This window comes from Aegilops tauschii, chromosome 5, assembly GCF_002575655.3.
Source record: "Aegilops tauschii subsp. strangulata cultivar AL8/78 chromosome 5, Aet v6.0, whole genome shotgun sequence".
Taxonomy (NCBI): domain Eukaryota; kingdom Viridiplantae; phylum Streptophyta; class Magnoliopsida; order Poales; family Poaceae; genus Aegilops; species Aegilops tauschii.
In genome coordinates this window covers 419,650,860-419,674,366 of record NC_053039.3, presented here as the reverse complement: position 1 = coordinate 419,674,366, position 23,507 = coordinate 419,650,860, and the positions used below count along the sequence as shown (strand labels likewise).

The 23,507-nt window shown below is 44.7% G+C and overlaps 1 protein-coding gene across 1 annotated transcript; it reads left to right on the top strand.

The window, feature by feature from the left end:
• The first annotated feature begins 1,161 nt into the window (after positions 1-1,161).
• LOC109731675 (pentatricopeptide repeat-containing protein At1g05750, chloroplastic) lies at positions 1,162-3,232 on the top strand. The gene is made up of 2 exons (XM_040390659.3): positions 1,162-2,773; positions 2,878-3,232. Exon 1 carries the CDS (start codon positions 1,187-1,189, stop codon positions 2,531-2,533), a length of 1,347 nt encoding a protein of 448 aa, XP_040246593.3. The 5' UTR covers positions 1,162-1,186; the 3' UTR covers positions 2,534-2,773; positions 2,878-3,232.
• Positions 3,233-23,507: the final 20,275 nt, after the last annotated feature.

The following is a 23,507-nucleotide window of genomic DNA, read 5'->3' as shown; positions in this document are numbered from 1 at the left end:
ACGCCGGAGTTGCGGGTGCGCTGGCTGACCGGCGAGTCCTGGGGCTCCGGCTTGACGGGGAGAAGGGAGGGAGAGCCGGACGAGCGGCCGGACGATAAGGAGGACGCCGGGTCCATGCGTCTCGGCGTCCACGAGCTCCCCCGCCGGCGGGAGAAGGAGGGGGAGCGGGGTATTCCAGCCTGGGCGTGTTGCCGCCCTCGATGTACTCGAGGACGGCCTCCAGCGTGCGGCCGGGCACGCCCCACCATCGGTGGCGGTCGTCGGCGTTGAGCCTTCCGGAGGGTACGACGCCGTTGGTGGCCTCGAGCTGCTCCGCTTGGCGGCGACGGAAGTACTGCTCCCATAGCGGGCTGTCGGGGATGTACCTGCCCCTTCCCTCGCCGCCAGCGGCAGAGAGGACCGGATACGGGTGATCTCCCCACGACGCACCGCCCCTGTGGGCGGCGGTGGCACCGGGACCCCGCCAGCGCTGATCCTCCACGGGGGGCACCCGCATGTCCGGCGGGACCGGGTACTCGGCCTCATAGAGAAGCCGAGCTTCGTCCTCGTGAAGGTGGCGGTGGCCGAAGCCGTTTGCCGCCACGCCATCGCCTGGAAAGCGCTCGGCCATCGGGTGAACTGGAAACGGCGAGAAGAGAGGGAGGAACGGAGGCGTCGAGGAACGGGGGCATCGGCGGTGGAGAGTCTGTGCGTCTCACCGGTGCAGGAGGGGGCGTCTTATATAGGCGGAGCCGCCGTGTGCACGCGTGGCCGCCGTCTGTACGCGTGGCGGTCGAGGGACGCGCGTCGTCCGGTCTTCACTGCGCCGCCCGTGAGGCATCAATGGAGGAGGCTAACCGGCACGGCAGCTTTGGCATTGATTTCGCCGCGGGAACCGAGGCGATGAGGACGACGAAGCGACGAGAAGAGCGAGTCGCTGCCAAGGAGGGCCCACCTATTTTCGCGCCAAAAACGACTCGGCCGGCGCCCCCAAGCGCCCCCAGCGCGCCGGGTTCAGCCTGGGTCCGCCGGCGCCAATTTCGACCCGAGCCAGCGAAAATTGGGCCTTTGGAGGCGCGACTAGGCCGATTTTTCGGCGCCGGCAACCGAAAAATCGCCTGAGGGGCCTTGTTGGGGGCGCGGCTCGAGATGCTCTTAGCCCACTACCTCATGGATGGTGCCACCATATTGTGGCTCTACCTCAGTGATGCCCCCAGACCAAATGGCGTGGTGGCCGCTCGCCGCCGCGCCCCGCCGCCTCCGCAGACTCGTCGTCGCTGCCTTCCTCTCCACAGCGCCCTCCCACGGCTGCCCGCTCCACGCCGAGCTCGCGCGCCGCGGCGCCCCCGCGGCCGCCTCGCTCGCCCTCTATTCCCGCATCCGCGCCGCCACGCCGCCCACCGCCTACACCTTCTCGCTCCTCCTCGCCGCCCTCGCCTCGTCCGCCTCCGGCGGCTGCACACGCCTGGCCGCGCCCGTCGCCCACGCGCACGCGCTCAAGTGCGGCGCGCTCGCGCACCCCGTCGTCACCAACTCCCTCCTCAAGCTCTACTGCGCCCTCGGCCTCCTGCCCCACGCCCGCAGGGTGTTCGACTCGGGCGCCGCTCTGGACGCCGCCTCCTGGAACACCATGGTGTCCGGCTACGGCAAGAGCGGCGACCTGGCAGCGGCGAGGGAGGTGTTCGGCAGAATGCCCGGGCGGAACCTGGTGTCTTGGAGCGCCATGATCGACGCGCTCGTGCGTGCGGCGGAGTTCGACGAGGCGCTGCAGGTGTTTGATCGGATGATGGGGGAGGGTTTCAAGCCGGATGTGGTGGTGCTGGTGAGCGTGCTCAAGGCGTGTGCTCATCTTGGTGCCGTTGAGAGGGGTCGCTGGGTCCATCGGTATATGGAAACAGAGGGGTTTGCAGGGACTCAAAGGAATGTCATGGCCGAGACCGCGCTGGTGGACATGTACTGCAAGTGTGGGTGCATGGAGGAGGCGTGGCGTGCTTTTGACTCTGTTCGCTGCCGCGACGTTGTGCTGTGGAATTCAATGATTGGGGGGCTTGCCATGAATGGCCATGGTGAGCGTGCACTTGAGTTGTTCCAAAGGATGGTCGGAAACGGCTTTGTGCCAAATCAGTCAACCTTTGTTGCTGCTTTGTGCGCGTGCACCCACTCAGGTCGTCTGGAGGAAGGGAGGGAAATTTTCCAGTCGATGCGGCAGCACGGGATCGAGCCACAGAGAGAGCACTATGGGTGCCTAGCTGATCTCCTTGGGCGTGCAGGACGTGTTGAGGAGGCTGAGACTGTTTTGTTGGATATGCCAATGGAGCCACATGCGTCGCAATGGGGTGCGCTGATGTCTTCATGCCGGATGCATAATGATATTACTGTCGGCGAACGTGTAGGGAAGCGGCTCATTGAGCTAGAGCCACAACATGGTGGGCGGTATGCTGTTCTGTTCAATTTGTATGCAGTCAATGGTCGATGGGAAGATGCAAGAGCCATTCGGCAGATGATGGTGGAGAAGGGAGCGAAGAAAGAGCTGGGTTTCAGCTTCATGGAGTGAAATGGTTGCTCCATGAGTTACACCCCCGACAAGGCAGATCTATGCACTGTTGGAAGATACCTCCTCTGTCCACTGGGAGGTTAGCTATCTATGGCGGTTTCATGTTCTCTGGTGGCAAGAACACACACGCTATTTTTTTTGCACATGTTAACGTTTATTCTTCTGCTCTACTTACTACCTGCAGCGATTGCTGGTGCTGTTCATGTGCAACTTCTTGCCATGAAGCAAGAACCTGGAGAAGTGAGTAACAGATTCCGCAAGGATTACCACATTCAGTGCCGTACATATTATGCCTAAGCCTCAGATAGTGAAGTTTCTTTTGCTCTTTCTTCCTTGGTGGTCAGACAAGCTGCTGAAGCTGGATTTCCAAGAGATGGTCATGTTCCCCTAGCACCTCCCGGCCAGGATTTGGCCGCACCATGAGCTCGAGACGGCCCTCTCCAGTGCATACATGTGGTACACGATGTTCAAGATCTCGCCCAGCCATCTCGCCAGCTAGGAGGACCATGCGGCTGTTTATCATGCCCGGGAGCCGTCCAGTTTCAGTTGCACTGTAGACTCGCATTTCCCATAAGGGAGGGATCATGAGAGATTTCTATGTTTGTTTTGAGTGATGTATTATTAACATTGCTCCTATTTGTATATCTTGCTGTGAAACCACAGTCTTGGTGATAGTAATTAGACGGCATCGGATCTCGATTTCTTCGTACTGCTCACAAATTTGGTGGCATGTTCCTGGTCGAGTTTGTGACAGTTCACAGCATAAACTGGCTTGATAAACATCACCTTAATTTCTACTGTATCTGCTTTTACTTTCCATGAACATGTATTTACTCTACTGGGCCAAGGATGTCTGAAACTGTCAAGCTGAACTCTGAACCCGCATGCAGTCCCACTGTCGCACTATCCACAAACGTGGAACAGTGCGTCTTCATCCACGGCAAGAATACGACTTCAGTGACTGTGTTCTTGATCTTAGAGCAACTATAGCAGACCCCGCAAAACGCGTTTGCAGTTCGCGCAAAACCGCTTTTGCGGGCCGGCGAGGGCTAGCACAGATGCAAACCCCCCAAACGGACCCGTAAAAAAGCATATTCGCCGGCTATGCGGGTTTTACTCGGGCAACAGTGCAACGACCCGTAAACAGAAAGACTGCAAATCTGAAATTTGTCATAGGGCTTCACAAATAAGTTCAAATTCAAATGACATAAACAGTTTGCGCGCGAATAAAAACGAAGTTCATTACGCAAAAGAGGGCATGCAAAGGTATGCGCCCATGTCCGACATCATCTTGGGGGTCGATCTTCACTCGGCGCCATGGAGTCCATCTTGAAGTTCATCGGCGCCACCGTAGCCATTGTAGCCACCTCCGTCGCTTGTTCCAACTCCCGCACCGAAATCATCCACATTGCCACCGTATGGAGCAGCGAAAACATCACCGGAACTGGCAGACGGACCGGCCGAGGCGACCATTCTCCTCTTCAAGATCTCTCTCCTTGCCATATCATGCCATGTTTTGGTGACGTCGTCCATGTCATTGCGGTTCATCGACATGATCTTGTTCTCTTCGGCGAGCAACAATGACAGCGATTTGTTTTCAGAGGCGCGTACTTTTCTCTCCCCAATGGCAGCTCTGCGCAGCCCCTCTTCCTTGAGCATTTGCCATTTTTCTTGCTTCTCTTTTGCCTTCTTTTCGGCCAACTCTTTCTTGATCTCCAACGACTTCAACAACATTAACTCGTTTGATTGCACCATGACATCAATCTTCTCCCTCAAGCTCGATGCTTCTTGCTCTCTCTTTATCTTCTCTCTAGTCTTCTTGTCGCCATCGGGCTTGTTCAAATTTCTTGGGCCATCATCATCCTCATCTTCATCCATGTTTGTAAGTGAGCCTCTCTTTGGTGGGGACTCTTTGTCGATCAACTTCCACTTGTCGCACTTTTGGAGCAACTCCCAACAATGCTCTAATTTGAAGAATCTGCCTTCTGAAGCTTCCATGTCCTTATATCTATGTTGAGCAATCTTGTCCTACACAATGCGAACAAGATGTTGCAATCATTTTTCATGATACATAATGATGATGCACAACTTGAACAAAGGCAAAGCAAACTCACATAGTAGGACTCCACGGTGCCACTTGGAGGTGCATTGCGTACTTGCTCCAAGCAAGCTGCCCAACGGCTGCACATAGGCTTGATGTTCTCCCAACGACCTTGAAGCGACCGAAATGTGCGTGGAGTCTTGTTGGGGTAGTTTTTCATAATGCGGAAGTATTGATCTTCGATCCTTTGCCAATATCTCTTGGCGGTTTGATTAGTACCCGTGCATGCATCAAGAGACACCGCACTCCATGCTTTGATCAAAGCTTGATCTTCCAAGATGGTGTAGTTCTTCGATCTTTGGCTTTTCCCAGCTTTTGCTTGTGAATTCTCAAACGCTTCCGCTTCGATCTCCGCCAAGTCGTCCGCACAACCATGATCGTCCATGCCGCACTCTGTTTCATTGTAGTCGAAAGGTTCGAAGGGGGCTTGATCAATGTCAACCGCGTTCGTGTCCAACAAGTTCACGAACTCGGTTGTTGCATTGTTCGAACCACCGCTATACCGAACGATAACAAGTCACGAGCTATCGAAAAACAATGGCGAAAATGAAAGAGAATCACCAAAGTCCGAAGAGATATACCTTCCGGCCATTTCGTCGAACACCTCGCTCGTGGGGGGAGCGGCACCGTTGAACGGCATCGCCGGAGCACCTCCTTGCGGGGATGGAGTGAGAGGTTGAAGAAGATTTGTTCCTTGAAGTTGGAACCTTCCTCCGCTTTGCGCCCGCGGCCTTCTCCGCCGCCGGCCGGGATCGCACAGCGGCATTGCCGCCCGGAGCGCGGGCCATCGCGGCAGGGGCAGCCGGATTCCCGCCTTGCACAAGCCCGTTGCCCTGCCGCTTGCGGGCAAGCGTGGCGTGTGCTTGGGCGACGCCGGCGGGGCCTACATGGCCGGCGATGAGATCCGCCCGAGGGGAAGGGGCGTGCGCGACCTCGACGGTGACGGGGGACAGCATGGGGTCGTCCATGGCGGCGAGGGACGGCCGGGGAGGAGCAGCCGGAGCTTTCGGCGGGGGGGGGGGGGGGGGCAATGGTGGCGGAGGGTGCGGGAAGCGGGAAAGGGGGCGCGGAAATGTCCCTCCCGCCAAATCTCGCGCCGGATGGGGGTTGAGCTCGGGTCGGCCTCCCAGCCCGTGAAGATAGAGGTTGGGGGAGAAGATTTGCCGCGCCCCGCAAAATTTTTTACGGGCCGGGGCGTTTTGCGGGGTCTGCTCGTGCAGATTTTTGGCCCCGACCCGTAATTTGGCGGTTATTTTGTGGGTCGGGGCGTTTTGCGGGGTCTGCTAGAGTTGCTCTTACTAGTGTGAGAAAATAAGCGTTGGAATCTACTCAATCTTGGGTTCAAGATGAGATTTGTTTCAGTGATCAGTTTGCTGGTTTTTTGCAATTCTCTTGGTCGGGAGGCTTCCTATCATTAGTAACCGAGAGAACCTAAATTCTTCGACTGTGTTTGGTTGCGGGAGCCAACTGGAGAGAATAGTGGAAAGGAACGGTGTGGTTCCAGCAGAACGAATATTCCACCAATATGAAGACCCCCAAATTGGTGGAATCTTCTTGTTCCTCTCCACAATGCCACATTCAGCTCCTCTGAAAACCATTGCCATTCCATCTTGAAAGTACATTCGATTATATATTGTGTGTTTTCCATTTATCCATGACATACTATAAGGCTTTGAGATTGCTTTTTACGTAAATAAATTATTGTATTTCTCATTAGCTGCCACATCAAGGCAGTGTAACCAACCACAATAGTATGTTGCTGCTTTTTTACTCTTCCTATCACAGCAGACTTTCAATTTTATTGCACAATTTTGTGAAAATATATAGCCGCATAGTCACATGACCATGCACTGTACTAAATTGAAAATAAATGAAATAAATTACAGAATAGAGTTAACTAATAATCTTTCTTGCCACTATATCTAGTGAGCAACATGCCACGTGTCAATCTCTCAATCCTCTGAGTGCAACAACATGGACCAAGAATGAAGCCGGTGCGAACAAGAGAAAATAATTGGCTATGGATTAGAAACATTCTTTTCACAAAAAACCATCAACACAAATAAGTTCAAAAACTTCATCGAGACTCTAATGGTTAAAGTAAAATCAGCATGAACATGAAGATATAACCTATAGGTTTATAATTGTATCAAACTGCACACAGTACCAACCTATGGGAATCTATAAACATAATAATATTACATACTTATATTTGTTATATATTCCCTTGCGTGTTTACTTCAAATGATTTTACTTGGGTATCAAGTACTAAGCACACATGCATTGCCCAACAACCATAGAAACTACTAGGTACGTGAATGTCATGTTAGACCATATAAACAACTAGTGAGCCACCGACGATTCAAAGAGAAACTACTTGTAGACAAGTTAGGCACTCTAGAATTATATAAAAGATTCTAGTGTTATTTGTACTACCATGTTTGAAGATGAATAGATTGGAAGTTTTTCGCAAAAAGAAGAAGGGAAAAGCTACTTATCTATTGTGTGAAACAAGTCCAACGCCGTCGATTCAACCAAAATCTAAAGCCTCACAAATTGTGTCGCAACCCCCGCTCGTGAACTTCTCCTTGATTTCTGTCGTTTCTGATCGCATCCGCACGGGCCTGAGCTTCTCCACCTTGCCCGCACCGCCCGGAGCCAGCCTCACCCAGACCCCCTTCTCCCCCCGCCTCCCTTGCAGCTGCCTCCTGCTCCCTTGCCGTGTCAAGCAGCACGGCCACGCCACCAGCCAGCTCTGCCCTTGCTTCTCCAAAGCACATCGGGCATTCCTATTCCATCGATGTGACCCCGGGCGGCAATGCTGGCGCGCCATCTCATTTGTGTTTTGTGCTTTGCCAGGTCAAATCAGGTGTGCCATCGGCTGAATCGGCTACCGAAGTAGCCCCAGCCGGCTAGAGAACCTGCAGCGGAGCAGGTGCAGCCCTACTCTCATGTTACCAGAAAGGGAAAAGATCCATGCAAAGATATTTTTTAGATGTGCATATTGTAGGTCTCTTTAACAAGATATTTATGGATGGTGAAACGAATGCAAGCACATATAGATACTATGTAGTCGATCCAAGTGTCAGATGTTTAATCCAGTAATGATACATTTCTGTTTCTTATATCTAGGAGGGTTTAATTAAATGATGTGTTTTATCAAATAAAAATGTACGATACCAAATGTAAGAAAGAATAAATTAACATAAATTATATTGCAAAATGTGGTCTGATGACCCACAAGTGTAGGGGATCTATCGTAGTCCTTTCGATAAGTAAGAGTGTCGAACCCAAAGACGAGCAGAAGGGAATGATAAGCGGGTTTCAGCAAGGTATTCTCTGCAAGCACCGAAATTATAGGTAACACATAGTTTTGTGATAAGGTAATTTGTAACGAGCAACAAGTAACAAAAGTAAATAAAGTGAAGCAAGGTGGCCCAATCCTTTTTGTAGCAAAGGACAAGCCTGGACAAACTCTTATATAAAGAAAAGCGCTCCCGAGGACACATGGGAATTATCGTCAGAATATTTGCTCCTTTTCCAGCCCAGAATTCCAGCTGTCGGCATTCTCCCTCTTTATGTAAACCTTGCAAAATAAGAGAGAATAGGCATAAGTATTGTGACATAATGTGTAATAACAACCCATAATTAATAAATATCGATATAAAAGCATGATGCAAAATGGACATATCAACTCCCCCAAGCTTAGACCTCGCTTGTCCTCAAGCGGAAGCCGATAACGATAAATATGACCACATGTTTAGAGGTAGAGGTGTCGATAAAATAAAATACGGACATGACGGCATCATGCTCATTCTTATAACAGCAACATATATGGATATTGTCATATGATTTCTTATGCTCAAGTAACAATCTATTCACAATGTCAAGTATGAATCAGAAACTTCATTGAGAACTAACAAACTATAATCTCAGTCATTGAAGCAATTGCAATTTATCATAACATCAGGAAGAGTCTATGTAAGAGCTTTTCAGCAAGTCCACATACTCAACTATCATTTAGTCTTTCACAATTGCTAACACTCATGCAATACTTGTGTTACGGAGTTTTAAATCGGACACAGAGAAAGATAGGGGCTTATAGTTTCGCCTCCCAACCTTTTACCTCAAGGGTAATGTCAACAATAATAGTTCATGCTAACTTATATCCAATTAGATATATATATATATATATATATATATATATATATATATATATATATATATATATATATATATATATATATATATCAGGATCTTTCCAACACAAGGTGCTTGCCAAAGGATAAAATGTAAAAAGGAAAGGTGAAGATCACCATGACTCTTGCATAGGGGTAAGAGATAAAATTAAAAGATAGGCCCTTCGCAGAGGGAAGCAGAGGTTGCCATGCGCTTTCAGGGTTGGATGCACAAAATCTTAATGCAAAAGAACGTCACTTTATATTGCCACTTGTGATATGGACCTTTATTATGCAGTCCGTCGCTTTTATTTCTTCCACATCACAAGATCGTATAAAGCTTATTTCCTCCACACTAATCAATCATACATATTTAGAGAGCAATTTTTATTGCTTGCACCGATGACAACTTACTTGAAGGATCTTACTCAATCCATAGGTAGATATGGTGGACTCTCATGGCAAAACTGGTTTTAAGGGTATTTGGAAGCACAAGTAGTATCTCTAGTTGGTGCAAAGAATTTGGCTAGCATGAGGGAGAAAGGCAAGCTCAACATGTTGGATGATTCATGACAATATACTTTATCTCAGATATAAGAAAACATAACCCATTATGTTGTCTTCCTTGTCCAACATCAACTCTTTAGCATGTCATATTTTAATGAGTGCTCACAATCATAAAAGATGTCCAAGATAGTATATTTATATGTGAAACCTCTCTTTCTTTATTACTTCCTGTTAATTGCAACGATGACCAAGGCTATGTTTGTCAACTCTCAACAACTTTTAATCATCATACTCTTTCTATGTGAAGTCATTACTCTCCATAAGATCAATATGATCTCTTTATTTCTTTTTATTCTTCCTTTTTCTTTTATTCCTTCAAGATCAAAATAATCAAGCCCTTGACTCAACACTAATCTTTATTATATAGCTCACGGACTCGATTACATAAAGGGATCATAAAGCAAAACTCAAAACTAGATCATACCAAAAACTTTATTCTACTAGATCAAAATACTACTAAAGGATCGAACTAAGAAAAATGGTAAAGATAGAGATGTGATGGTGATACGATACCGGGGCACCTCCCCCAAGCTTGGCAGTTGCCAAGGGGAGTGCCCATACCCATATGATTATGTCTCCTTTGCTGGTGAATGGGTTGTTGATGATGTAGGCTTGTCGTTCATCTTCCAAGGCATAGGCTCACCATCATAGAAGGATGATCGAGTCTCCGGGATCCTTAAATCTACAGCCAAACTCATCCTCTTGAATCTATATTCATACTCACAGTTTTGGTTTTGCAGATCATAGATTTGGGCTTGGAGGTGCTCGATTTTCTCGTGGAGCTTGAAGATGGCCTCCCCAATGTCCTTGGCATCCAGCTTGTGGTTGTTGGTGAACTCCGTGATCATTATGTGATTGGAGTCAAGTCCACGCTCCACCATCGCCTGGCACTTGAAAACTTGTCGCTCCATTGCCTCGAGCCTTGTCTCCACGCTTCCGGTCCTCCTTGGTCCCTCAACATCGCGGATGTGCAGCACCCCCTCATGCATCTCAATGGTTTGAGGGTGTTGCAGCACCTCCGCGAGGTAGGGGTTGATGACCTTCTCGAAGAACTTGTCCTTGGGGGCACTTGGAGACGTCATGATGATCTAGATCTGTCAGAAAAACAGCTCGAAACAAGAATAGAGGACAATTGCGTGATACAGGAGTCAAAACCTTCGGGAGTTTATATAATGAATTTTTACCGACCAAAATACGTATCGTGCAAGAAAACAGAGTCCGGAGGGCACACGAGGTGCCCACGAGGCAGGGGGCGCGCCCAGGGGGGTAGGGCGTGCCCTCCACCCTCATGGAGGCCTCGTGTCCTTCCCGGACTGCTTCTTATTTTTCTATTTTTCTAAATATTCTAAAACGGAGAAAAATTGCCAGTAGAACTGTTTTGGAGTCGGTTTACTTACCGTACCACATACCTATTCCTTTTCGGAGTCTGAAATGTTCTGGAGAGTGTCCCTTATGTATTCCTCCGGGGTTACGGTTTCAATAACATTGGTTTCAACATTTATAGGATTACCCGAGATATAATGTTTGATTCGTTGACCGTTTACCACCTTCGGATTTGTGCCTTCAAAGTTGTTGATTTTTATGGCACCGGAACGATAGACCTCCTCGATAACGTAAGAACCTTCCCATTTGGAGAGAAGTTTTCCTGCAAAAAATCTTAAACGAGAGCTGTATAGCAATACATAATCGCCTACATTAAACTCACGCTTTTGTATCCTTTTGTCATGCCATTTTTTAACTTTTTCTTTAAACAGTTTGGCATTCTCATAGGCTTGGGTTCTCCATTCATCGAGTGAGCTAATGTCAAATAACCTCTTCTCACCGGCAAGTTTGAAATCATAGTTGAGCTCTTTAATGGCCCAGTATGCCTTATGTTCTAGTTCGAGAGGTAAGTGACATGCTTTTCCATAAACCATTTTATAAAGAGACATACCCATAGGATTTTTATATGCAGTTCTATAGGCCCATAATGCATCATCAAGTTTCTTAGACCAATTCTTTCTAGATCTATTAACAGTCTTTTGCAAAATTAATTTGAGTTCTCTATTACTCAATTCTACTTGACCACTAGACTGTGGGTGATAAGGAGATGCAATTCTATGATTAACATCATACTTAGCAAGCACTTTACGGAAGGCACCATGAATAAAATGTGAACCACCATCAGTCATTAAATATCTAGGGACTCCAAACCTCAGAAAAATTAACTTCTTTAAGCATCTTAATAGAGGTGTTATGATCAGCACTACTAGTTGGAATAGCTTCTACCCACTTAGTAACGTAATCAACAGCAACTAAAGTATGTGTATATCCATTAGAGGCAGGAAGCGGTCCCATATAATCAAAGCCCCAAACGTCAAATGGTTCAATAACAAGTGAATAATTCATAGGCATTTCTTGACGTCTACTAATATTACCAATTCTTTGACATTCATCACAAGATAAGACAAACTTACGAGCATCCTTGAAGAGAGTAGGCCAATAAAAACCGGATTGCAATACCTTTTGCGCAGTTATGTCTCCAGCGTGGTGTCCTCCATAAGCTTCGGAGTGATACTTGCGTAGGATCTGTTCCTGTTCATGCTCAGGTACACAATGCCTAATAACACCATCTACTCCTTTATAAAGATGTGGGTCATCCCAGAAGTAATGTCTTAAATCATAGAAAAACTTTTTCTTTTGCTGGTATGTGAAACTAGGTGGTATAAATTTAGCAACAATGTAATTAGCATCATCAGCATACCATGGAGCAGTACGAGAAGCATTTATGACATTTAATTGTTCATCAGGAAAGCTATCATCAATAGGTAGTGGGTCATCAAGAACATTTTCAAACCTAGACAAGTTGTCTACAACGGGGTTCTCAGCTCCCTTTCTATCAATGATATGTAAATCAAATTCTTGTAGCAAGAGAACCCATCTAATAAGTCTAGGTTTATCATCTTTCTTTTCCATAAGATATTTAATAGCAACATGATCAGTGTGAATGGTTACTTTAGAATCAACAATATAAGGTCTGAACTTATCACAAGCAAATACAACTGCTAAAAATTCTTTTTCAGTAGTAGCATAATTTCTCTGGGCATTGTCTAGAGTTTTACTGGCATATTGAATGACATTTAATTTCTTATCAACTCTTTGCCCTAGAACAGCACCTACAACATAATCACTAGCATCACACATAATTTCGAAGGGTAAATTCCAATCAGGTGGCTGAACGATAGGTGAAGAAATCAATGCTTTCTTAAGTATTTCAAATGCTTCTACACAATCATCATCAAAGACAAATGGTATATCTTTTTGTAATAGATTAGTCAGAGGCCGAGAAATTTTTGAGAAGTCCTTAATGAACCTCCTATAAAAACCGGCATGACCAAGGAAACTTCTTATACCTTTGATGTCCTTGGGACATGGCATCTTTTCAATAGCATCAACCTTAGCTTTATCAACTTCAATACCTCTTTCAGAAATTTTATGCCCCAAGACAATACCTTCATTAACCATAAAGTGGCACTTCTCCCAATTCAAGACAAGATTAGTTTCTTCACATCTCTGCAAAACTCGATCAAGGTTGCTCAAGCAATCATCAAAAGAGGATCCATAAACGGAGAAATCGTCCATGAAAACCTCACAAATCTTTTCACAAAAGTCAGAGAATATAGCCATCATGCATCTTTGAAAGGTAGCAGGTGCATTACATAAACCAAAAGGCATGCGTCTATAAGCAAAAGTACCGAAAGGGCAAGTAAAAGTGGTTTTTGCTTGATCATCAGCTGATACAGGTATTTGAGAGAAACCAGAATAACCATCTAAAAAGCAAATATGTGTATGTTTGGATAATCTTTCTAGCATTTGATCAATGAATGGCAAGGGGTAATGATCCTTTTTAGTAGCTTTATTTAATTTGCGGAAATCAATTACCATCCTATAACCTGTAATAATTCTTTGCGGAATCAATTCATCTTTATCATTAGGAACGACAGTAATACCTCCCTTCTTAGGGACACAATGGACAGGGCTTACCCACTGACTATCAGCAACGGGATAGACTATACCTGCCTCAAGGAGCTTTAGTATTTCCTTTCTTACCACTTCTTTCATCTTAGGATTTAACCGTCGTTGGTGATCAATAACTGGTTTGGCATCTTTCTCCAAATTTATTTTGTGTTGGCATAGAGTGGGACTAATGCCCTTAAGATCATCAAGAGTGTATCCAATAGCAACACGATGCTTCTTCAGAGTTTTCAATAATTTCTCTTCTTCATGCTCTGAAAGGTTAGCACTAATAATAACAGGATATATCTTCTTTTCATCGAGATAAGCATATTTAAGAGTATCAGGCAATGGTTTAAGCTCAAACACAGGATCACCCTTGGGTGGAGGAGGATCCCCTAGAATTTCAACAGGCAAGTTGTGTTTCAGAATAGGTCCCTGTTTAAAGAACACTTCATCTATTTCCCTTCTTTCATTCATAAACATATCATTTTCATGGTCTAGCAAATATTGTTCTAAATGATCACTAGGAGGTACGGCAATAGAAGCAAGACCAATAATTTCATCCTTACTAGGTAATTCCTCTTCACGATGTTGTCTACGAAATTTAGAAAAGTTGAACTCATGAGACATATCATCCAAACCAACAGTAACAACATCCTTTTTGCAGTCTATCTTGGCATTAACAGTGTTCAAGAAGGGAATACCAAATATAATGGGACAAAAGCTATCTTGTGGAGAACCAAGAACAAGAAAATCAGTAGGATATTTAGTTTTCCCACACAAGACTTCAACATCTCTAACAATTCCAATTGGTGATATAGTATCTCTATTGGCAAGCTTAATTGGAACATCAATTTCTTCTAACTCAGCGGGTGCAATATCATGCATAATTTCTTTGTATAAATCAATAGGTATTGCACTAGAACTAGCACCCGTATCACACAAGCCATGATAACAATGATCTCCTATTTTAACAGAAATAACAGGCATGGCTACCACAGGTCTATGTTTATCTTTAGCATAAGGTTTAGCAATTCTAGCAGTTTCATCACAGAAATAAATAACATGCCCATCAATATTATCATCCAAGAGATCGTTGACAATAGCAATATTAGGTTAAACTTTAACTTGCTCAGGAGGTGTATAAGTTCTAATATTACTCTTACGAACCACAGTTGAAGCTTTAGCATGATCCTTTATTCTAACAGGGAAAGGTGGTTTCTCAACATAAGCAGTAGGAACAATAGGATCATTATAAGTGATAGTATTTTCTTCAACTTTAGTAGGTGCAATTACTTTTACTTCTATGGGAGGATGATATTTAAACCACTTCTCCTTAAGGAGATCAACGTGAGCAGCAAAAGATTCACAAAAAGAAGCTACTATCTCACAGTCAAGTCCATATTTAGTGCTAAATTTACGGAAAACATCGGTATCCATAAAAGATTTAACACAATCAAACTTAGGTGTTATACCTGACTCCTTACCTTCGTCGAGGTCCCAATATTCAAAGTTGCGTTTAATTCTTTCCAATAAATCCCATTTGAATTCAATAGTCTTCATCATAAAAGAACCAGTACAAGAAGTATCGAGCATGGTGCGATTGTTGTCAGAAAGACGAGCATAATTTTTTTGAATAATCATTTCTCTTGAGAGCTCATGATTGGGGCATGAATATAACATTGACTTAAGCCTCCCCCAAGCTTGAGCGATGCTTTCTCCTTCGCGAGGCCAACAATTATATATATAATTACGATCACGATGAACAAGATGCATAGGATAAAACTTCTGATGAAATTCCAATTTCAATCGTTTGTAGTTCCATGATCCCATATCATCACATAGCCTATACCATGTCAATGCATCTCCCTTCAAAGATAAAGGGAAGACCTTCTTCTTGATAACATCATCGGGCATACCTGCAAGCTTAAATAATCCCCAAACTTCATCCACATAGATTAGGTGCTCATCAGGATTAGCTAGCAGTTTTTCTATCATACCCGAAGGAATTTCAAAGTAGACATTTTCATTTTCAGTAGCTTCAGTAGGTTGAGGAGCAACTCTTTGCTCTACTGGTTGGGGTGAATATATCCCAAACAAGCCCCTCAGAGGATTACTTTCCATAGTAACAAGTGACAGTAAATTTCAGCACACTATATAAATTTTTCCTTACCAAATTCCACCTACCAAAGGCGCTTCTCTCCCCGGCAACGGCGCCAGAAAAGAGTCTTGATGACCCACAAGTGTAGGGGACCTATTGTAGTCCTTTCGATAAGTAAGAGTGTCGAACCCAACGAGGAGCAGAAGGAAATGATACGCGGGTTTCAGCAAGGTATTCTCTGCAAGCACTAAAATTATAGGTAACAGATAGTTTTGTGATAAGGTAATTTGTAACGAGCAACAAGTAACAAAAGTAAATAAAGTGAAGCAAGGTGGCCCAATCCTTTTTGTAGCAAAGGACAAGCCTGGACAAACTCTTATATAAAGAAAAGCGCTCCCGAGGACACATGGGAATTATCGTCAAGCTAGTTTTCATCACGTTCATATGATTCGAGTTCGGTACTTTGATAATTTGATATGTGGGTGAACCGGTGCTTGGGTGCTGTCCTTACTTGGACAATCATCCCACCTATGATTAACTCCTATTGCAAGCATCCGCAACTACAAAAGAAGTATTAAGGTAAACCTAACCGTAGCATGAAACATATGGATCCAATTCAGCCCCTTACGAAGCAACGCATAAACTAGGGTTTAAGCTTCTGTCACTCTAGCAACCCATCATCTACTTATTACTTCCCAATGCCTTCCTGTAGGCCCAAATAATGGTGAAGTATCATGTAGTCGACGTTCACATAACACCACTAGAGGAGAGACAACATACATCTCATCAAAATATCGAACGAATACCAAATTCACATGACTACTAATAGCAAGACTTCTCCCATGTCCTCAGGAACAAACGTAACTACTCACAAAGCATATTCATGTTCATAATCAGAGGAGTATTAATATGCATATAGGATCTGAACATATGATCTTCCACCAAATAAACCAACTAGCATCAACTACAAGGAGTAATCAACACTAATAGCAACCTACAGGTACCAATCCCAGACTTAGAGACAAGAATTGGATACAAGAGATGAACTAGGGTTTGAGAGGAGATGGTGCTGGTGAAGATGTTGATGGAGATTGGCCCCCTCCAGATGAGAGGAGCGTTGGTGATGACGATGGCGATGATTTCCCCCTCCCGGAGGGAAGTGTCCCCGGCAGAACAGCTCCGCCGGAGCCCTAGATTGGTTCCGCCAAGGTTCCGCCTCGTGGCGGCGGAGTCTCGTCCCGAAAGCTTGCTTATGATTTTTCCTCAGACGAAAGACTTCATATAGCAGAAGATGGGCACCGGAAGGCCACGGGGGGGCCCACGAGGCAGGGGGCGCACCCAGGGGGTAGCGCGCGCCCCCACCCTCGTGGCCAGGGTGTGGGCCCCCTCTGGTATTCCGCTCAATATTTTTTATTATTTCCAAAAACAACTTCCGTGGAGTTTCAGGACTTTTGGAGTTGTGCAGAATAGGTCTCTAATATTTGCTCCTTTTCTAGCCCAGAATTCCAGCTGCCGGCATTCTCCCTCTTTATGTAAACCTTGTAAAATAAGAGAGAATAGGCATAAGTATTGTGACATAATGTGTAATAACAGCCCATAATGCAATAAATATCGATATAAAAGCATGATGCAAAATGGTCGTATCATGGTCCAATTTAATGGAAATATATTCACAATGATTTACAGCTATGCCATAATTGAAATGATCTCCATGTATTTAATAACATTTTTATTAGTTTATAATGTGTTTAAGAAACAAGTTAATATGTAAAAAAGATTAGTATAAAAATGTATGATCTATGTGATTTTGACGGGCACATGAATCGTCGGGTACGAATGTAGTCGGATTTTGAGTGACTAGTTGTTGTATGACCGATAAAGTTCTCCATGACCATTTGATGATTTTATGTACTGTGTTGCAGACCTTTTTTTCGAAAGGGGATACTGCAAATTTGTTTTCCTATGTATGTACAATTCGACAAACAACAATTACAATAAATATGTTTTCACTAGCACATTGCCTACCATCTGAGAGTGAGCTATACGAAAAAGCAAATTTTATGCTTATTCCGCCTCTTGCATTAAATACACGTACATGTATATACATGCTAGTGAGAAATGCATTTTAAACTTTTTTGGACGATTCTAAACAATGATTGTGTGCATTGCACCACTTCTTCTATCATAGTGAGGTCGATAAGCGCACTAGTAGCGTCATGTACTATGAAGGGGTGAAGACGACAAGGGTGCCAATAGGAGGTAGAGCGAGGTAGGAGGACATGCCTAAGCGACTAGGTGACGACCAAGTGCCGACAAGGCAAGCAACCCACAACGTGCGGCATGCGGGGGTTGTAGCATCCTTGGTCAAGCAAATGGACTTGGTCCATTACCTTAGTTCAGGGTGAGCTGTATATGAAAATAGAAAAAATATTAATGAGAAAGGTACATGCTACCTTAAGAAATCAAACGGCAGATAAGATGTATATTGCTCCATCCTCCCTAGTTGCATAGGGTACCATAAAAAAGCTCAATGAATTTGGAGAATATTACCTCGAGTTTTAATCTTTTTGTTTGCATGATTTGTTGTTTTACCTGCTTTATATCCAAAAACGCGTATCCTTCAACTATGTCTTCTTCAGGCAATATCATACTAAAGCTTGCGTCTTTGGTGTGATCTATTTTGTGGGTAGCGGCGTGGATCCACGGGCAGTTTGCTCGGTGAGGTGGTCGTGCTATACTTTTGTTAACTTGGTTGTCTATCTAATGTTCATGCTTGCTCCTGGTTGGGTAGATCTACCGTGTTGATGCTGCAGCATCCTTGGATCCAGGGAGATAGGGCATGCAGGGGCCTTCTTCAAGGATGGACGCGGATGGCACTGAGTGTTGGGGAACGTAGTAATTTCAAAAAATTTCCTACGCACACGCAAGATCATGGTGATGCATAGCAACGAGAGGGGAGAGTGTTGTCCACGTACCCTCGTAGACCGTAAGCGGAAGTGTTATGGCAACACGGTTGATGTAGTCGTACGTCTTCACGATCGACCGATCCTAGTACCGAAAGTACGGCACCTCCGCGATCTGCACATGTTCGGCTCAGTGACGTCCCACGAACTCACGATCCAGCAGAGTGTCGAGGGAGAGCTTTCTCAGCACGACGGCGTGATGACGGTGATGATGAAGCTACCGGCGCAGGGCTTCGCCTAAGCACTACGATGATATGACCGAGGTGGATTATGGTGGAGGGGGGCACCACACACGGCTAAGGGATCAATTATCAACTTGTGTGTTCTAGGGTGCCCCCTGCCCCCGTATATAAAGGAGCAAGGGGGGAGGCCGGCTGGCCCTTGGGGCGCGCCAGGAGAGGAGTCCTCCTCCTCCTCCTAGTAGGAGTAGGACTCCCCTTTCCTAGTCCTACTAGGAGGGGGAAAGGAAGGAGGAGAGGGAGAAGGAAAGGGGGGCGCCGCCCCACTTCCCTAGTCCAATTCGGACCAGAGGGGGAGGGGGCGCGCGGCCTGCCATGGCCGGCCCTCTCTCTCTCCACTAAGGCCCATGTGGCCCATTAGTTCCCCGGGGGGTTCTGGTAACCCTCCGACACTCCGGTTTTCTCCGAAATCACCTGGAGCACTTCTGGTGTTGGAATATAGCCATCCAATATATCAATCTTTATGTCTCAACCATTTCGAGACTCCTCATCATGTCCGTGATCACATCCGGGGATCCGAACTATCTTCGGTACATCAAAACACATAAACTCATAATACCGATCATCACCGAACGTTAAGCGTGCGGACCCTACGGGTTCGAGAACTATGTAGACATGACCGAGACACGTCTCCGGTCAATAACCAATAGCGGAAACTGGATGTTCATATTGGCTCCCACATATTCTACGAAGATCTTTATCGGTCAAACCGCATAACAACATACATTGTTCCCTTTGTCATCGGTATGTTACTTGCCCGAGATTCGATCATCGGTATCTCAATACCTAGTTCAATCTCGTTACCGGCAAGTCTCTTTACTCGTTCCGTAATGCATCATCCCGCAACTAACTCATTAGTCACATTGCTTGCAAGGCTTATAGTGATGTGCATTACCGAGAGGGCCTAGAGATACCTCTCCGACAATCGGAGTGAAAAATCCTAATCTTGATCTATGCCAGCTCAACAAGTACCATCGGAGACACCTGTAGAGCACCTTTATAATCACCCAGTTACGTTGTGACGTTTGGTAGCACACAAAGTGTTCCTCCGGTATTCGGGAGTTGCATAATCTCATAGTCATAGGAACATGTATAAGTCATGAAGAAAGCAATAGCAATATACTAAACGATCAAGTGCTAAGATAACAGAATGGGTCAAGTCAATCACATCATTCTCTAATGATGTGATCCCGTTAATCAAATGACAACTCATGTCTATGGCTAGGAAACTTAACCATCGTTGATTCAACGAGCTAGTGAAGTAGAGGCATACTAGTGACACTCTGTTTGTCTATGTATTCACACATGTACTAAGTTTCTAGTTAATACAATTCTAGCATGAATAATAAACATTTATCATGATATAAGGAAATATAAATAACAACTTTATTATTTCCTCTAGGGCACATTTCCTTCAGTCTCCCACTTGCACTAGAGTCAATAATCTAGATTACACAGTAATGATTCTAACACCCATGGAGTCTTGGTGTTGATCATGTTTTGCTCGTGAGAGAGGCTTAGTCAACGGGTCTGCAACATTCAGATCTGTATGTATCTTGCAAATCTCTATGTCTCCCTCCTTGACTTGATTGCGGATGGAATTGAAGTGTCTCCTGATGTGCTTAGTTCTCTTGTGAAATCAGGATTCCTTTGCCAAGGAAATTGCACCAGTATTGTCACAAAAGATTTTCATTGGACCCGATGCACTAGGTATGACAGCTAGATCAGATATGAACTCCTTCATCCAGACTCCTTCATTTGCTGCTTCCGAAGTAGCTATGTACTCCGCTTCACACGTAGATCCCGCCACGACGATTTGCTTAGAACTGCACCAACTGACAGCTCCACCATTCAATATAAATACATATCCGGTTTGTGACTTAGAGTCATCTGGATCAGTGTCAAAGCTTGCATCGACGTAACCATTTACGATGAGCTCTTTGTCACCTCCATAAATGAGAAACATATCCTTAGTCCTTTTCAGGTATTTCAGGATGTTCTTGACCGGTGTCTAGTGATCCAGTCCTGGATTACTTTGGTACCTCCCTGCTAAACTGATAGCAAGGCACACATCAGGTCTGGTACACAACATTGCATACATGATAGAGCCTATGGTTGAAGCATAGGGGACACCTTTCATTTTCTCTCTATCTTCTGCAGTGGTCGGGCATTGAGTCTGACTCAACTTCACACCTTGTAACACAGGCAAGAACCCTTTCTTTGCTTGATCCATTTTGAACTTTTTCAAAACATTATCAAGGTATGTGCTTTGTGAAATTCCAATTAAGCGTCTTGATCTATCTCTATAGATCTTGATGCCCAATATATAAGCAGCTTCACCGAGGTCTTTCATTGAAAAACTCTTGTTCAAGTATCCTTTTATGATATCCAGAAATTCTATATCATTTCCAATCAACAATATGTCATCCACATATAATATTAGAAATTCTACAGAGCTCCCACTCACATGCTTCTCCAAAAGTCTGTATAAAACCATATGCTTTGATCACACTATCAAAATGTTTATTCCAACTCTGAGATGCTTGCACTAGTCCATAAATGGATCGCTGGAGCTTGCACACTTTGTTAGCATCCTTTGGATCAATAAAACCTTCAGGTTGCATCATATACAACTCTTCTTCCATAAATCCATTCAGGAATGCAGTCTTTACATCCATTTGCCAAATTTCATAATCATAAAATGCAACAATTGCTAACATGATTCGGAGGGACTTAAGCATGGCTACGGGTGAGAAGGTCTCATCGTAGTCAACTCCTTGAACTTGTAGAAAACCTTTCACAACAAGTCGAGCTTTGTAGACAGTAACATTACCGTCAGCGTCAGTCTTCTTCTTGAAGATCCATTTATTCTCGATGGCTTGCCGATAATCGGGCAAGTCAACCAAAGTCCACACTTTGTTCTCATACGTGGATCCCATCTCAGATTTCATGGCCTCAAGCCATTTCGCGGAATCTGGGCTTATCATCGCTTCCTCATAGTTTGTAGGTTCGTCATGGTCAAGTAACATGACCTCCAGAACAAGATTACCGTACCACCCTGGTGCGGATCTTACTCTGGTTGACCTACGAGGTTCGGTAGTAACTTGATCTGAAGTTACATGATCATCATCATTAGCTTCCTCACTAATTGGTGTAGGAGTCACAGGAACAGATTTCTGTGACGAACAACTTTCCAATAAGGGAGCAGGTATAGTTACCTCATCAAGTTCTACTTTCCTCCCACTCACTTCTTTCGAGAGAAACTCCTTCTCTAGGAAGGATCCATTCTTAGCAACGAATGTCTTGCCTTCGGATATGTGATAGAAGGTGTACCCAACAGTCTCCTTTGGGTATCCTATGAAGACACATTTCTCCGATTTGGGTTCGAGCTTACCAGGTTTAAGCTTTTTCACATAAGCATCGCAGCCCCAAACTTTAAGAAACGACAACTTTGGTTTCTTGCCAAACCATAGTTCATAAGGTGTCGTCTCAACGGATTTAGATGGTGCCCTATTTAATGTGAATGCAGCCGTCTCTAAAGCATAACCCCAAAACGATAGTAGTAAATCAGTAAGAGACATTATAGATCACACCATATCTAGTAAAGTACGATTACGATGTTCGGACACACCATTACACTGTGGTGTTCCGGGTGGCGTGAGTTGCGAAACTATTCCGCATTGTTTCAAATGAAGACCAAACTCGTCACTCAAATATTCTCCTCCATGATCAGATCGTAGAAACTTTATTTTCTTGTTACGATGATTTTCCATTTGACTCTGAATTTTATTGAACTTTTCAAATGTTTCAGACTTATGATTCATCAAGTAGATATACCCATATCTTCTCAAATCATCTGTGAAGGTGAGAAAATAACGATACCCGCCGCGAGCCTCAACATTCATCGGACCACATACATCAGTATGTATGATTTCCAACAAATCTGTTGCTCGCTCCATTGTTCCGGAGAACGGAGTTTTAGTCATCTTTCCCATGAGGCATGGTTTGCAAGTACCAAGTGATTCATAATCAAGTGATTCCAAAAGTCCATCACAATGGAGTTTCTTCATGCGCTTTACACCAATATGGCCCAAACGGCAGTGCCACAAATAAGTTGCACTATCATTATCAACTCTGCATCTTTTGGCTTCAATATTATGAATTTGTGTATCACTACTATCGAGATTCAACAAAAATAGACCACTCTTCAAGGGTGCATGACCATAAAAGATATTACTCATATAAATAGAACAACCATTATTCTCTGATTTAAATGAATAACTGTCTCGCATCAAACAAGATCCATATATAATGTTCATGCTTAACGCTGGCACCAAATAACAATTATTCAGGTCTAAAACTAATCCCGAAGGTAGATGTAGAGGTAGCGTGCCGACTGCGATCGCATCGACTTTGGAACCATTTCCCACGCGCATCGTCACCTCGTCCTTAGCCAATCTTCGCTTAATCCATAGTCCCTATTTTGAGTTGCAAATATTAGCAATAGAACCAGTATCAAATACCCAGGTGCTACTGCGAGCATTACTAAGGTACACATCAATAACATGTATATCACATATACCTTTGTTCACCTTGCCATCCTTCTTATCCGCCAAATATTTGGGGCAGTTCCGCTTCCAGTGACTAGTCCCTTTGCTGTAGAAGCACTCAGTCTTAGGCTTAGGTCCAGACTTGGGCTTCTTCACTTGAGCAGTAACTTGCTTGCCGTTCTTCTTGAAGTTCCGCTTCTTCCCTTTACCCTTTTTTCTTGAAACTGGTGATTGATACGTCTCCAACGTATCTATAATTTTTTATGGTTCCATGCTATT